The 16,296-nt window shown below is 33.8% G+C and overlaps 3 protein-coding genes across 3 annotated transcripts in view; all 3 read left to right on the forward strand.

Annotated features, from left to right (window-relative positions):
• LOC21403430 (polyribonucleotide nucleotidyltransferase 2, mitochondrial) overlaps positions 1-427 on the forward strand; it is a 7,548-nt gene extending 7,121 nt beyond the window's left edge. Inside the window, exon 18 of the mRNA XM_024173740.1 lies at positions 1-427. The gene's annotated coding sequence lies outside the window, so the exon portion shown is untranslated.
• A 500-nt stretch (positions 428-927) lies between these two features.
• Positions 928-6,109, forward strand: LOC21403431 (putative cysteine-rich receptor-like protein kinase 43). The gene is made up of 8 exons (XM_024173777.1): positions 928-1,518; positions 2,212-2,524; positions 3,051-3,176; positions 3,287-3,429; positions 4,058-4,268; positions 4,979-5,213; positions 5,342-5,492; positions 5,786-6,109. The coding sequence occupies exons 1-8, from the start codon at positions 1,108-1,110 to the stop codon at positions 6,107-6,109; spliced, it is 1,914 nt and encodes a 637-aa protein (XP_024029545.1). The 5' UTR covers positions 928-1,107.
• A 3,575-nt stretch (positions 6,110-9,684) lies between these two features.
• LOC21403432 (cysteine-rich receptor-like protein kinase 42) lies at positions 9,685-13,332 on the forward strand. Its single transcript, XM_010110501.2, has 7 exons — positions 9,685-10,659; positions 10,752-10,868; positions 10,954-11,304; positions 11,509-11,743; positions 12,142-12,286; positions 12,390-12,771; positions 12,888-13,332. Exons 1-6 carry the CDS (start codon positions 9,876-9,878, stop codon positions 12,750-12,752), a joined length of 1,995 nt encoding a protein of 664 aa, XP_010108803.1. The 5' UTR covers positions 9,685-9,875; the 3' UTR covers positions 12,753-12,771; positions 12,888-13,332.
• The last annotated feature ends 2,964 nt before the right edge of the window (positions 13,333-16,296 follow it).

Below are 16,296 nucleotides of genomic sequence, written 5' to 3' on the forward strand. Positions count from 1 at the left end.
AATGCCGAGAGGATTCACTTGAAGGAATTTTGGACGCAAAATGGTATAGCCGTTCACATGTTACAACTTCTTCTGAGAGTTTGGAAACAATTGAAAGTTTTGGTTTTGGAAACAGCATTGTAAGTCCTGCTACTAATCCGAAGAAACACCAGGAATCTTGGCTTGCGTTTTGTGATCAGTTCTACAAGGACCTCAATAAGCGGTGCCAGTAGTTTTAGCTGTCATTTGTTGCAAACGTGACCGTGTTTAGTAAATTTTAATGAAACAAGAAAGGACTATTGTCTCTCTAGATTAGGTTTAATTAGGTTGGTGTCCTTGGCTTCTATTCTTCTCTCTCTCTCGGTCAATTTCCCCTTCTTTTTATATTTATACTAATGTAGTGTTTAGCTGATTTTTTGCTGAGAGAATAAACAAATTGCATAGTACCAAGAAGAAAATAAGAATATTGTTTTATATATTTACTTATTTATTTTTGCTAAAGATAATATTATTGGTGATCTTTGGAAATGTCAAGATGGTTTGAACCTTTGATAATGTAAGCCCTTTTTGTTCCATCTTGGTTATGGAGGTATGTTGATATTATTTCTAATCCTTGTTCATTGTTCTCACAATTTCATTTAGAGGATGTTTGGTAGAGGGATTCGTTTCCTAATTCGAATCATGATTCGTGATTCGCTACAGTATTTTTTTTCACAAAAAATTCACGTAAATCAAAAATAATTCGAATCACATAGTTTAAATCTTCTAACCAAACGTCTTCATTGTCGGGAACTTGGGATGATAACATTAACAATGAAAGTTCTCCGTCCTTTTTTTTTATATTTTTTTTAAAAGAAAAACAGAAAGAAAAATATAAGCTCGCTTTGAGCGGCAGTTATTGGTGTGTAGGTAACACAGTGGACAAACTTCCACGTTATTAGTGTTAGTTTCATGTATTCCATTTGCCAGTTTTTAACACCACACACATAACCAACCAAATATAACCAATGAAACAATACACACCAAAAAAAAAAAAAAAAATGAAAAAAGAGAAAAAAAAATGAAAACCAACATAGATCAAAGAAGGAAGAGAAAAGAAAAGAACCGTCTTCTTCCCCTTCCTTTTGCATGGCACCCTTGTTGTACACCTTCATCTTCCTCGTCTTCGACCTCGTGCGCCTCTCAAACTCCGCGCCTTCGATGGAGCTCTTAACGCGGTCATGCAGAGACAAAGTTGTCCGCAACGTGACCAACTATATCGTCAACTATGAGAAGATTGTGGGGTCCATGGTGGAGAACATGGAACGAGACAAGTTTGCTATGGGGGAAATAGGGGACCCACCTGAACGTTTGTATGTTCTTTCCCAATGTACGGGAGATCTGTCCGGCAAAGATTGTTTGGCATGTTTTCATGAGATTAAAGAGATTTTGATGGGTTGTTTCCCCAACACCGGAGGCCGGATTTTCTTCGGCGGCTGCTACATCAGAGCTGAGAATTACCCCTTCTTCAATCTGCCCGTTGAGCCAGATGATCTGAGGGTAATTTAATTTCCTATTATCGTTATTATTAGCGTCTCAAATTCTATATACTGTTCGTTTATAAATTCTGTTAATTTTAGGCTTTAGCCCTCTTTATGACTCAACGTTAAACGATAGGATAAAATGAAGTTTTCTTTTTCTTCTCCTTTTCTTTTTGTTGAAAATGCCTATTGAAGAGCATAACTTATTCACATTCTCATCTCTTTAGGGCAAACCCCTCGCTTTGGACTACTAATGAATTTAAAGATCAACTTTCTAACTATAACAAGTTTTATTATTATTATTTTTCTTTCTTTCTTTTTTCTTCTGAAGGTTCTAGCTATAACCAGAGAAATAGTACGGAAAAGGAACATTTGCAAGCATGATTTTCGTTTATATTTAATTTCTTAACAAACTAGTTCGTAGCTTTCATTGATCTCTTCAGTTATATATATTGCCTTCATATACTACTGACTAAAACCTAAAGGACATTTTCCCATTTTTTTGTTTCCTCAATAATGCTATTATTATTATTCTTATTATTTTTTCCATCTAGCTCAAACAATGTTTTTATTTTTTTATTTCTTCCCCTTGGCCTCATTGTTACCCTAGTTTCATGTATATATATGTGCTTAGGGCCTCATATGTACTTATTCTTTAAAATTCCTATAATTTAATTCCTGACATTTTCTCCTTCTGATCGGTCTGACATAGAAATGCGGTGATAGCGTCAATACGCAGCCGGAATTCAGCGACATGGTGAGGAAAAAGATCAACGAGCTGGTGAGGTCAACCGCGGAAAGTGGCTCCGGAGTGGCCTACAAGAGGACGCGTCATATATTTGTCCTTGTCATGGCTACTTGCTGGAAAACTATGGACCGCAACATGTGCAATGTGTGTGTCGAGAAGGCAGCACAAGTTTGCTCTTCATGTCTACCCTCTACTGAGGGACGTGTGCTAAATTCTGGCTGCATCTTACGTTACGCCGATTACGATTTTGGGAACAACCGTGCCCTAAGAGCCAAAGGTTACTCCAAAATTATAGTCTTAATTGAATTATCTAGTTGGTCTTTAAACTACGCTAAGAGTCTCATTTCATCCCCCTAAACTTAAATTAGGCCCTAAAGCTAATTTCTGTTAAGGAAAAAAAAAAAAAAGGAGCACGAGAAAAATGTGCCAACTAAATTTCTTGACAGAGACTGAGTAATATTGAAGTTTAGGGACTAATAACTCCGAGATATTGAAGTTTAGGAACTAAAATGAAACTCTTAATATAGTTATGCAATATTATTAAAAAATTTTAAAATGGTTTTTTAATTAATTTTTTCGTGATCTAATGTTTGAGTCTACTAAATAACGTGGTACAAATTGGTTCACTAGAAACCGCTTGAGACACCAAAGATTACACACATAATCTGAATTCATTATAACTAACACTAGTATTCAAATGGGTTTTCTTGTTTCTTTGTGTAATTTGATTGCTAATAATATATATGGTGTTGGAATTGAAATCAAGTTGCCACACTCACAAGTGTCACGGATGCTTACTGCAGATATTATGTTAATATATGCAACGTACGTCTTTGTTGGGCTTTCCATCAGCGCACTGATTGCTGCAGTGGGAATCTATGTGAGCAGAACTACATACAAGCGAAAGATTCGCCGCTGGAAAACACATAGTAATCAACAATTAATATTTTCCAACGATTAATTCCTCATTTTCTTTCATTTTCACCCCTTATCAAAATAGTATCGAAAAACAAAAAGCTTCTTGTTTTGTTTGTTTTAGATAAAGGGATGCACATGGATTTCTCAGTGACAAAGAGGGGCTTGAACTTCTTGGAGTTCAAGTTCTCAACACTTGAGAAAGCAACAGAGTGCTTTGATGAGGCCCACAAGCTTGGTCAAGGAGGCTATGGTGAAGTATTCAGGGTATAACACATAGGGGGTATAATAATTAAATGTTTGGCATAAGGTGTTATTAGTTTAGCCAAATGTTTGATATTAGTATTTTTCATTAGACAAAGTTAGGTGGCATGTCATAACCTTTATATGTTTTTGAATTTATACCACAACCTTTTTATGGTTCAGATTTATGTCACGTTTTGTTGACATGTAACTAGTCTATTATTATGACACAAATCTAAAACTCCGGTATTTGTTGCTTAAATCCAAAAGTGATTTTTTGTGGCATTCTTGAGAATTTACTTTTTCATAATTTAATCGCTAAACTTTTCTCTTTTTTTTTTTTAAAGGCATATTAGTTCCTAAATTTATTTATTTACTTACGTTTAGCAATTTTGATCTCTCATTCTAAAATACTTTTGAAATATAATAAAAATAATTACATGTCTACCGTCACAATATTATTAATAGTTGATGGACTAACAATGTTAAGAACTCTTATGAGACAATCTACCTTTTAAGGAATCTTTCAAAAATTAAAAAATAAACGAAGTAAACATTATGTTGTTGCCCATACTTGAAGTTAATAATTTTTTCTTTGTTTATATTCTTATTTCCGTAACTGATCATTATGATATTATATGCACCTGGGCAGGGAAAGCTGGCTGATGGTAGAGAAATAGCGATAAAACGTTTGTTTGCAACTGGAAAAACTCAGAGTGAAGTGATTTGCAACGAAATCGATGTCATAAGTAGTGCTCAACACAAAAACTTGGTTCGCTTCCTCGGTTGCTGTTTCACTACTACAAACAGTTTCCTTGTTTATGAATTCCTTGTCAACAAAAGCCTTGACCGTATTTTATTTGGTAAGCCATCAATATTAGTACAACTACTTGGACTTTTGTTTATTTTTTCTTTGAAACTGGGATTGGAGAAATTCAAACTTAAAACCTCAAACCATTTCTTTTATTTTTATTATTTTTTTTGAAATTTAATGAATATTATTAGATATATTGTATCATTGTAGCTCTATGATTCATAGTATTATTTTTCTATTTGATCCTTTTGAATTTTATATCCGAAGTTGAATTTTAATAAGATCTACTCACTTTTTTGGATTTAAACCAATTATTCGCGTCGTATAAAAGAAAAATATTAATCTAACCACTGAGTGTACGAGGTGGATGCTTTCTCTATAAAATGTCTAAAAACTAACATGTTCTTAAAAAAATAATGGTCTACTGCTGAAAAGTATCATTATGGTGCATTATTTCTTCATTTTTAATCACGCTTGCTTTCTGAATATCATTTTTGAAATAAAGTTTTGACATTTCCATTTGTTCCATGTGTTTGCCAGTCCTTTCTGACTTCAACATTATACAAAAAGTCATCATAGACGTATATATAAAAACTATATATATAGATAAAGAATAAAGATATGTAGATGAGTTTCTAGAACAAATTGGGATCTGTATACTACACCATTAATTAGTTTGATAGGTTTGATACTTTGACTGATGTCGTTTTGTTGCAAGATTTACATTTATGATCTAATTGTGCCGTCTGTTGAAGGAAGACTCAGAGAGGAAGAAAGAATTAGACTGGAAAAAGAGACTGCAGATAATCGTAGGAACAGCTGAGGGTTTGGAGTACCTCCACAAAGGCTGTCAAATGAGAATAATTCACAGGGACATCAAAGCAAGCAACATTCTATTGGGCTCGAGATTTAAACCAAAAATCGCTGATTTCGGCTTGGCAAGGTTTTCTTCATGTGGCAGAAACCTTTCTGGTGCCACCATTGCGGGAACATTGTACGTGACTAATTATGCCGTTCATAAGTTTTCAGTTTTTTTTTTCATTTTTTTGACTAAAAACTTTCTTGTTAAGTGACTTGATTGACGTGGTTTGAACTAATTGATACCGTTTTCATGACTTTTAGTGGTTATTTGGCTCCTGAATACCTTGCTCAAGGAAGATTAACCGAAAAAGTAGATGTTTATAGCTTTGGGGTTCTTGTGTTGGAGATAGTAACTGGTGTGAGGAACAACAAATTGAATCCCAATGCTCCGTTTGAAACGCTAGTTGCTCATGTAAAACTCTCTTAACCTTGAATCCACACATTGATATAGGAATTGTCTTTTTTAAGTCTAGCACTCGGACTTGTTAAACATGTGTAACTTTTCTCTTATGTTCACATAATATCGTTTGTATGTATGTGTAACACTCAAGTTACTTTAGTCCAACATATATAACATTGAGTGTTTATATGTGAAAAAAGTTATGACCGTCAGACTTAAAACTTTACCTATATATAAGAGACACTTTTAGATAATTAGTTCCATTCCTTTGTTTGTAACTTTTTCTTTGTGTATGCATGATTCAGGCGTGGAAACACTTCCAATCAAATACAGTGTTGGAGATCATAGAGAAAAGCATGGAAATGGAGATTAAAGACATTGAAGAAGTGAAAAGAGTTGTGCAAGTGGGCCTATTATGTACCCAAGAATCACCATCTTTACGTCCTAGCATGACAATTGCATTACAAATGCTTAAACAAAACGACATCGAATTGCCAACGCCATCCAAGCCTCCTTTCATTGATGAACATTTGGAATTATCTTCTTCATCGGACTCTTGTCGGTGTCAACCTTCATGCATATCTGATTTATGTACACGCACGCCACAAAACGTTCTAACGCTACAATGATTAAATCCTAGAATTGTTTTTCTGTTTATAATAATACAGTTAGATATCATGTACCTTTTTTTTTTTTTTGAAAGGAATGTACCATATGTTTTTATTATAATTTTAATTTTGGACACTTCTTCTTTTTTTTTTTTTTGGTGGTCCTAAAGTAGCCGAGTTTTTTGAATTTTTAAAGAGAATCCCATTATTGTCGTAAATTTCGGTTTGTTTCGTACTTCAACGTTTCAATTCTCAAGTGGTTTAGAATTTTGAACATGGCAAGGCGAAAATATAGAAGACACACCATTAAGTAGTGCGGGAATTGATCATTTTTTGGCCGATTTGGGTCTCTTCGCAGAGAAAAAGTAAAATGGTTTAACTTAATTACGAAGGAAGACAAAAAACAATTTTGACTTTTATTCTCCAAAATGTCAAAGATACTGTATAGTTCAAGTGGTAATGATTCCGTCCATGTAAAGAGGTTGCACTATCATTTTTTTTTTTATTTTTTTTTTTTTTGTGAACGACTCGGAGGCTCTTTTTGGAAGTTTTTAGTCGTCGGGTAGTGGTCTTTGCTGTGCAATTTGTTTATCAAACTTTTTGGGGAGAAGGAGATAAATGCCAACGCCAATTTTTTTTTTTTTTTTAAGTGGATGTTTAGTTCATGAATTTAAAATTATTTTTTATTTATGTGTATTTTTTGTGTGAAAAAATACTGTAGCGAACCATGATTTGAATTATTGTACGAATGCTGGCATATGTTTTAGAGAAAAAGAGAGAAATAGGCCAAAACTTAAGATGAATTAAAATTAATAGGTCAATAATTTACATAAGTTAATAAATAGGCCAAATTACTGTTTTCGTCCATAACTTGTCTAGTTATGAACCATCACTTGATAAGTTATTGTTCATAATCGTTCATAACTTGTCTAGTTATGAACCATAACTTAATAAGTTTGTCCATAATTTATCTGGTTATAAACCATAACTTGATAAATTATGACCTATTCATTTCTATAACTAAAAATTACTCTATATACTTTCTTAAGCTTTTTATATTAGCTTATTTTCTACTATTTCTCTATGTTTTTTAGTACTAATAAATCTTGAGAAAATAGGCGAAGTGGGCTAGCTTTAGCTACTTTTTTTTTAATATTTCATGTTATTCAGAAAAATAACCGATAATTGGTTAATCAATTAGTAATTGATGGAAAAATCATGGAGAACAATAGTTAGACATTAAAATCTTGAGAAAATAAGCAAAAGATTCACAAGGAAACCAACATATAAGCTTGAAAGCAAGCAAGCAAAGAGTCGAAGTACAAAAAATTTAAAACCAGCATCCGCATTTTTTATAATAAATAGATATGTTTTAGTACCAATAAAATCTTGAGAAAATAGGCATAGTGCGTTAGTTTTAACTACCCTTTTTTAAAAAAAAGTAAAGATATTTTTTTTTTTAGAAAAATAACCGATAATTGGTTTATCAATACATAATCAATTAGTAATTGATGGAAAAATCATGGAGAACAATAGTTAAACAATTGCCGTATTTTAAATCGTCGTTATATCTTTATCACGAATTATGAAATTATTATTTTTTCTTAATAATTTAAATTATATTACACATAAAATACTATTTTTGTATGAAAATTTTCTAGCTGCACATGATAAAATTTATTCCAATTCAACGTGGGATTGTCCGGAGGGCTAGAGAATGTTCGTCCACTGGATCCCAAAAAGAAGTGACGCAGAAATCTCGCTATGGAATGGCGTATTCTCTGGTCTTTAAAACGCACTCTCCCAAAATAAATAAATAAATAAATAAATCGGACTTTCCCAATAATCTAGTGCATTTATCACTGCAAAAGGTGTTCATTGGATTGACTTTTCTTACAAAGTACACGTGGCCAATATAATAGTCACCTAAAGAGAAAAATGCATGTCCAACTAGTGGGTCCCACGTTACGGTGCGTTTGGTGAAGCCGTGGCCAGCTGAGACTCTCTCTATTGGTTGACCGACAAGTGCCGCCGATGAACATTCTGATTTCTACCCAGAAGTCATAAGAGGAGAAAAAGATGGGAGAGAAAAATAAAATAAAATTCAAACTTGGAATTTTTTTTTTTTTTCCCCAAGTAACAAACTTGGAATATTTAAAAGTAACTAGGGCTTATTCTTTTAAGCGAAAAATTAAAAAAAATGTAACTCGAGTTATAATTTTATTTGAGTTTATATTTTTTTAAGTTTAAACTTGAGTTCAAACTCAAATTTAGGATTAAAACTCGAGTTTATAACTTTCTCCTTCAACTCGAGTTCAGAAACTCAAACTCAAATTAATGAATAATATTTTTTTATTCTTAAAAATGTTATAGCTTTTTCGTTTTAATTCTGATTGAGATGATTTTTTTTCTATACGTTGACAACGAAAAGACAAATAAAACCCGACCCATATACCATATTAAAATTTTTCATCAGCATTGAGTTTTTATTAAAATACTATCTAAATACAAATTCAAGTTTTGACTCACTCAAACACAAACTCAAAAAGATTTTTATCTCAAATCATAATTTAAATGTACACAACCAAACACAAACTCAAATTACAAGTTTAACTCAAGTTATAACTCAAATTTAACTCAAAAATTATACTCAAATTAAATTTTAAAAGAACAAGCCCTAAAATCGTTGCAAGTTTTAACCTACTAATTTGAAGTCAAAAAGCAACTTAGCTTGAATAATGGGAGAGCTAAGTTCTAGAAGAGAGGGCTTGGGGAAAGAGTCTAAAGGAGTACCATAATAAAGAAATTATTATTATTTTTTTTTTTTGCTAATCAATAAAGAAATTATTCTTATTCGGTCCATTTGGAAACAGCGAAGATCGTAGAAAAAAAATGTGGCTGACCAATAAAATAATAAACACATTCTGGAAGCACCAAAGAGAAAAATAATAATAATAATAATAATAATAATAAGCGTGGCTTCTCATAATAATAGTAAAAAAAAAAAACCCTTCTCTTAAGTCTAGGTCTTTACATTAATTATAGAGTTAAGTCAATGTCAAATTTAACAACAAATAGAAATATAGAAAAAATAGATAATTTATTTTTAAGAGTGTATAAGTTTAAATTTTTACTTCTCACTCTTGATAAATATATTTTTATTAGTGTAATTATTTAATTAAAAAAATTATGAATAAAAAATAAAAACTAAAAATTATGATCCTTACACTTTTAAAAATATTTATCAAGAAGTTTAGAGCTAAATCACTTTCAATTTTTTTTTCCAACTCACGTGGCACGGTGATAGTTGAGGTATATTTTAGTTATTATAAAAATTATGATCGTTACATTTTTAAAAATATGTATCAAGATTACTTGTCGTATACTTAGAGCTAAATCACTTTCGATTTTTTTTCCAACTCACGTGGCACGGTGGCAGTTGAGTTAAATGTAATTTTCAATATTTATAACGTGACAGCTAAAATTTAATTAAATTGGTCCTTTAGTACTATTAAATCCAAAAAGTGGAAGTGGAAGACAAAAAAGATAAAGATGAAAGATAAAGAATAAGAAGCCGTCAAATTTGCCAACAAATTCATATTAACACCCTTCTCTCTCCCTCTCTCTCTCTCTCTCTCTCTCTCTCTCTATTCTCCTCTGCAACTCCATGTATGAGATCGTCTCATCAAAACACAAGCCACGAATTCCATGCAAAACAATAACAAATACCCAACAATCCCATATAAATTATAATTAACACTTTTCTCTCTCTCTTTAACTCCAAGCCATGAAGAATTCCATGCAAACCAGCTCAGTATATCTCTTTTTCTTCTTCGTATTATTCTTGTTCTCCTTCTTCTTCTCTACATCTCTCTCCGATCCCCGAATCTCGGAAGCCGAGCTCTACTGCGGCGACGGAAGATCCCCTGCAAATACCAGCATCATCCCAACTTTCACGAAAGTTATGCAGAACTTATCACAGGTAATGAACACCAGCTATTGGGCCGCAAACTCCATCAACTACTCAAGCGCTCCAAAAAAGTCTATCTACGTCCTCTCTCAGTGCCACGAGGACCTCTCCCACACCGACTGCCTCCTCTGCTACGCCGCGGCGCGGACGCGCATCCCCCGCTGCCTCCCCTCCCCCTACGCCCGCCTTTTTCTCGACGGCTGCTTCCTCAGATACGACAACTACAGCTTCTATGGCGAGAGCGTCGACCCGGTTCACGACACGGTCAACTGCTCGTCCAGGTTTGGGGCCGTGCAGGGTGCGAGTGAGAAGAAGAAGTTTCTGGAAGATGTTGGGTTTGTGGTTGGGAATGTGACGAGGTTGGCGCTTAAAAATGGCGGGATCGGTGTGGGTGAGGTTAAGGGTAAGGGCGTGTTTGGATTGGCGCAGTGTTGGGAGACTGTTGGGGAAAGTGGGTGTAGGGTATGCTTCAGGAAGGCGACTTCGGAGATTAAAAAGTGTGGGGCCAGTAGGGAAGGGAGGAGTTTGAATGCAGGGTGTTATTTGAGGTATTCTACTGAGAAGTTTTATAGTGATGGGAAAGAGGCAAATAGTGGAGGAAGTAAGTGATTTTGGTAGAAGTCAATCAGTTTTCTCAGTATCCAAACAAAGCCTTATGATTTTTTTTTTTTTTTGAATTTGTTTATGTTTCAGGTTCTTCAAGAAGCAGAGGAGTTATTATAGCAATTGTTCTAGGAGTAGTTGCATTTGTGATATTGTGTCTGTTTGTTGCTTATGCAGCCTATACAAGAGTATCAAAGACTAGAGCAAGTATGTACTAAACTACTGCCTTAATTGTATTGTTATGATACTATGATATGACCCTTTTTCTTTTTCTTTCAAATTCTTTGTGTAGGACGCAAGAATCTCGAGCAGGTTTCGATCTCGATTCGCAAGTCTAGCTTGAATTTCAAGTACGAAACGCTCGAAAGAGCCACAGATTTCTTCAATCCTTCGACGAAAATTGGGCAAGGTGGGGCTGGTTCTGTGTTCAAGGGGACACTTCAAGATGGGCAAATTGTGGCTGTCAAGAGACTCATCTTTAATACAAAGCAATGGGTGGATGAGTTCTTTAATGAGGTTAACTTAATCAGCGTAATTCAACACAAGAACCTTGTTAAGCTTCTTGGTTGTAGCATTGAAGGACCAGAGAGCTTGCTGGTCTATGAGTATGTGCCCAACAGAAGCCTGGATCAGTTTCTTTTTGGTAATTGCTCTTTCTTTTACATTTGTAGGATCCCCAATTCAATGAAATGAAATTCTAGTTACAAATGGAATGATTTTCTTTTCGTAAGAGTTAAAGCTCTGGAAAGGGATGGTCGGCGTTAGCGAATCCTCTGAAAGTTGCCAAAAGCACTTAAAATTTTGCAATGGAAAGGCTATGATACTTAATTTTGACATGTATGTGCAGAGAAGAACAAGGTTCAGATTCTGAACTGGAAGCAGCGGCTCAACATCATTGTTGGTACAGCTGAGGGGCTTGCATTTCTTCATGGGGGGTCTAAAGTGAGAATAATTCATAGAGACATTAAGAGCAGCAATGTTCTTCTTGATGAGGATCTTACTCCAAAGATTGCAGACTTTGGGCTTGTGAGGTGTTTTGGTGCTGACAAGAGTCATCTCAGCACTGGGATTGCTGGAACACTGTAAGCGATTTATTTTCTTACCTACTTTCCTTGCATTTTGTCCTCTATAGGGTAAGACAATAGACAAGAGCTGAAAATTTGGTCGGTTAGATTCTAAATATAACTTTTTTTTTTGGGCTAAGATGAAAAAAATATCTCACTTATACTATGCTGTTTTGGACCGTTAAATTTTTATCAAATTATGTCAATTTTACATTTCAAAACATGTACTATCAGTGGAGTATCTCTGTCTTTACTTTAGAAAGCTCTAAATAAATAGATCGTAGTCATTTTCTCATTTTCCCACCTAACTACTTTCCCAAAAGGCAGTTTCCCAACAATAATGTACTTTTAGAAAAAGTACCTTTTCTTCCCATTTCCATCTAATGAATATGATGCACATCACATTGTGACAACAGTGGGTACATGGCTCCAGAATATCTTGTTAGAGGGCAACTCACAGATAAGGCAGATGTGTATAGTTTTGGGGTGTTGGTTCTTGAGATTGTTTGTGGCAGAAGAAACTGCGCCTTCACACAAGACTCAGGCTCTCTTCTACAAACAGTAAGCATCTCAAACAATATCTAACAAAAATTCTTATACATATAGTTGAATAAGATCTTGAGACAAAATGGGATTTTTTTTTTTTTTTTTTTGTGACTTTCAGGTTTGGAAGCTCTACAAATCAGATAAATTGGTTGAAGCTGTTGACCCTTGCTTGAATGGTGATTTCCCATCAAATGAAGTGTACAATATGCTTCAAATTGGGCTTCTTTGTACACAAGCCTCAGTTGCTTTGAGACCATCCATGGCTGAAGTAGTTTCAATGCTAACCAACAATGAAAAGGAAATACCAACACCAAACCAACCCCCTTTCCTAAACGCCAGCGTTTTGGGCCCAACTACCTCTAGTAAGTCCTATAGCACACAGAGCATGGTATCAAATCCACTAACAAGAGCTGAAGCCTCTTGCACATCCACAGAGATGACGTCTACTTCAAACAACTCAGATGGGCCCACAAGAGTGTGAAGAATTGGACGATCCTACGGTAGATCCCACCTTTTTTTTTTTTTTGTTTTTTTTAACGTTCTGTTTATTCCAATTTCAGCCATTGAATGATAAAAAGAGAGTTTTTTAGCTAACAAAATTTTTTTTTTTCAACAGCTGAGATCGTTTCTTCCTATCATCTGGCGGCCGCAATTCGGGCGGCGTGGTATTTTTGAGATGCACCATAGTTTTCACGTGGAGAATTTATAAATAGACTCAAATAGAGGCAGTCCAACTACTACTTCACTGCGTCAAGAGAATGATATTGTCGTGTGACGGACGCCAACCTTGAGTGACGATCACTTCAGAGAAAAAATAAGCATGGAAATAGAAATCTCACCAAAAGGGATTACACGTTATTTAGACAGCTTTAGCTACACAGATCATCACAACATGGGGGTTGCATTCTTTAACCTCGATTTTGGGATAAGGAGATTATGTGAAGACAAATCTGAATTGATTGCTGACTAATAAATTTCTTTTTTTATTTATTTATTTATTTTTTTTTTCCTTTCGTAAAAGAAAGTTCTATATTTCGGATACCTCAAACTTTTTTATTTTATTTTATTTATTACACATAATTTCTCCTAACTTGATGCATCATAAATTTCAAAAGTAGGAGGTGGGGGTAGTTGGTGAGAACCGGGTAGTCATAATTTGATATCAGCCCCACTGATGTGCTTATTTCATTTTCTCTTCTTCATATTTTAATTTTGTAACAGTTAAAAGTTTTCATAAAAAATCACGTTTAATTTTTTTTTGTTACAGTAAAAAACTATAACATAAATCACATCTCAGCTCAAATTAAAAACTCAAATCAACGAACTAAACGATGCCTTATTTTCTTCAACAAAATCTTTTTTTAGCTCGACGCTGGGTTCCACCACTATGTGAGCCATGTGAGTGACGAGATCTTAGTGCTATTTACGTGCACATTCTTCTTAAGACTATATTCAAGCACAAAAACTGAAACGAATCTGTACAAGGTGAAATATGTGATTGTCTTGGGACAGGTACACTGCGTAGTTAAGTGTTCTTTCACTATTGAATTATATACAACATATTGGTAGTAGTTGTGTAATAATACTAGATATGACAGCTTGAATTGACTCTATAATTTGTAAGCTTGCATAAAATTTGTATTCCACGTAAGGCCTTAATTATAAGAGAATCATAAATGCAGGGATTGATAGTTTGGATGAGGAGATTTAATTTTTGCCAACTTATTTCCCCTTGTGTGGCGCTAATTTATTTGCTTTAGCTGGGACCATGTATAGGCCGGTTTTTGTGACCAAAACGCTGAACACATTCCTGCCTAGAAAATGAAATGCTAACTATATTGGAACATAAATTATAATTTATGTGGTAGCAAAAGTTTTGCCTCATTTAATAGTTGGCCAAAATTATATCCTTGAAATCAGCCTTTTTGGGACAATATCAACTGATTAATGAAAAGAACCAGATATCAACTGATATTAAATGGCAAGACATCAAGAAAACGACATCAAAGAGGAGGTACTTGACCGGTTTTTTTAGCATATTATGTTTCTTTGAACGGAAACCATTTCATTGCTAATAATAGTTTTAAAGGATCGAAACTTTATAACATTCACCGTATGATGAGAATGCATCCAAATATAAACCACCTAAGACCTGTCACAATCTCCTAATCAATCACAAGCCTTATTTCCACTGCGTTTCTTACCCAAAGCTTAAGAGAATTAATTTACAAAACACATGAATTCAACTTCGGTACAATTTATTAAACCCATGGAACGAACTACAAAATCTGATTATACCATGCAACGTGCATGGTTTTTTCAGATGTACGTCGAATTACGGTTAAAAAAAAAAAAAATGAAGTCGAAAAACTTTTATTATTAGAAATTTAGAATCCATGCGATCAAAGTAGCTCAAATTCAATGATTTGTCCATTATCCAATGTCCGATAATTCTGTGATCCATCATTCGACACGTAGGAAATTATTTGCACGATACAAGGTCGTACCATATTTCCTGAAGAAAACACATATAGGATAGAACTCCAACTGATCATGTCTAAAATATAGGCCCTCAAAGTACAAAGTAAGCTTAAGAGTGCATAAACTTAATATATTTGTATCATGATTTAAATTATATTTATAATTTATTATAATATTTTCTCTTAAAAAAATACACATAAATTAAAAATAATTTTAAATTATAATTTTAAATTCATAAACCAAACTCTCTTGATTATGAATACCTAAAAGAAACCATACACAACACAAAAAAAAAAAAAAAAATCTACTCTTCTTCTTTTTCTTTTTTCTTGGGGCTTGGGAACTGATCATACAGTAGTATTCTACTCATCTTCTTCCACCACAAGCAGCCATGTCTACCTTCCAAAACTAGAAGAAGAAGAAGAAAGAACCAAAACTAGAAGCTAAACTTGTGGGAATTGCACGTACCTCGAGAGATATGGAGGTGGTGATACAAAAGCAGCAACTTTTTCATTATTTATTTATTTATTTTTAATATTCCTTTTTTCTTTCCAGAAGCTACGCGAACCTGGATGAATTCACGTCAATTTGTATTGCAACACGTGTTACCACGTGTCGGAGAGTCATGTCATATTATGATTAGTAACAGAAATTCAAACTTGGCGGCAGACTGATGTTTGCATCATTCTCGGCAAATTGTCTCTCTTTGCGATTGTCGTTTTTTTTGTTGTCGTTTTCTTGCAGTGTCGTTGGTATTAAAAATAATTGTCGTTTTGTTTTCAACGAGTTTTATGTTTTTATTTATTTATCTTTTTTTTTGGGGAGATAATTTGATGAGTTCTTGGCATCTTGCTTTTTGTTAAGTCATTGCGTCTCGTCTCACTGTTACTTTACGTTACTGTTGGTGTTCATTTGATTTGACGTCATCTTATGAGTTTATTGTCGTTTTTAAATTCTTGTCATTTTCTTCTCAAATCTTATCGTTTTCTAAAATTAAATTTTCTTTTCCTTGGGGTAAAATCGTTTCGTTCTCAGATATTTTTTCCGCTTTGTGATTTTGTTGTTATCCTATTAGTCTTTGCCGTTTCTTGATTTTCGTGGCTTGTTTTTTGGAGTTTTTTTTGTCGTTTTTCACTTAATTGTCGTATTTATATTCTTGTCGTTTTCTTCTCAAATTTTGTCGTTTTTTATTTTTATTTTTTTTACAAGGTTAAAATCGTTTCGTTCTCAGATATTTTTGCCGATTTGGTGTTTTGTTGTTATCCTATTAGTCTTACCGTTTCTTGATTTTCATGGCTTTTTTTTTTCTTTTCTGAGTTTGTTGTCGTTTTTCACTTAATCGTCGTTTTTAGACTCCTGTCGTTTTCTTCTCCAATCTTGTCGTTTTCTGAAATCATTTTTTGTTTTACAAGGGAAAAATCTTTTCGGTCTCAGATACTTTTGCCGATTTGGTGTTTGTTTGTTATCCTATTAGTCTTTGCCTTTTCTTGATCTTCATGCGTTTTTTTTTTTTTTAGTTTGTTGTCTTTTTTCTACTGCATTTT

Source organism: Morus notabilis, unplaced genomic scaffold, assembly GCF_000414095.1.
Source record: "Morus notabilis unplaced genomic scaffold, ASM41409v2 Scaffold39, whole genome shotgun sequence".
NCBI classification, from domain to species: domain Eukaryota; kingdom Viridiplantae; phylum Streptophyta; class Magnoliopsida; order Rosales; family Moraceae; genus Morus; species Morus notabilis.

Bases quoted from the DNA above. Each gene is read 5' to 3' on its own strand.
- LOC21403431 (XM_024173777.1), top strand. From the start codon at position 1,108: ATGGCACCCTTGTTGTACACCTTCATCTTCCTCGTCTTCGACCTCGTG. The intron at 3,430-4,057 runs GTATAACACATA...GCACCTGGGCAG, and splicing joins GCTATGGTGAAGTATTCAGG to GGAAAGCTGGCTGATGGTAG. The intron at 5,493-5,785 runs GTAAAACTCTCT...TGCATGATTCAG, and splicing joins TTGAAACGCTAGTTGCTCAT to GCGTGGAAACACTTCCAATC.
- LOC21403432 (XM_010110501.2), top strand. From the start codon at position 9,876: ATGAAGAATTCCATGCAAACCAGCTCAGTATATCTCTTTTTCTTCTTC. The intron at 10,660-10,751 runs GTAAGTGATTTT...TTTATGTTTCAG, and splicing joins AGAGGCAAATAGTGGAGGAA to GTTCTTCAAGAAGCAGAGGA. The intron at 10,869-10,953 runs GTATGTACTAAA...TTCTTTGTGTAG, and splicing joins AGTATCAAAGACTAGAGCAA to GACGCAAGAATCTCGAGCAG.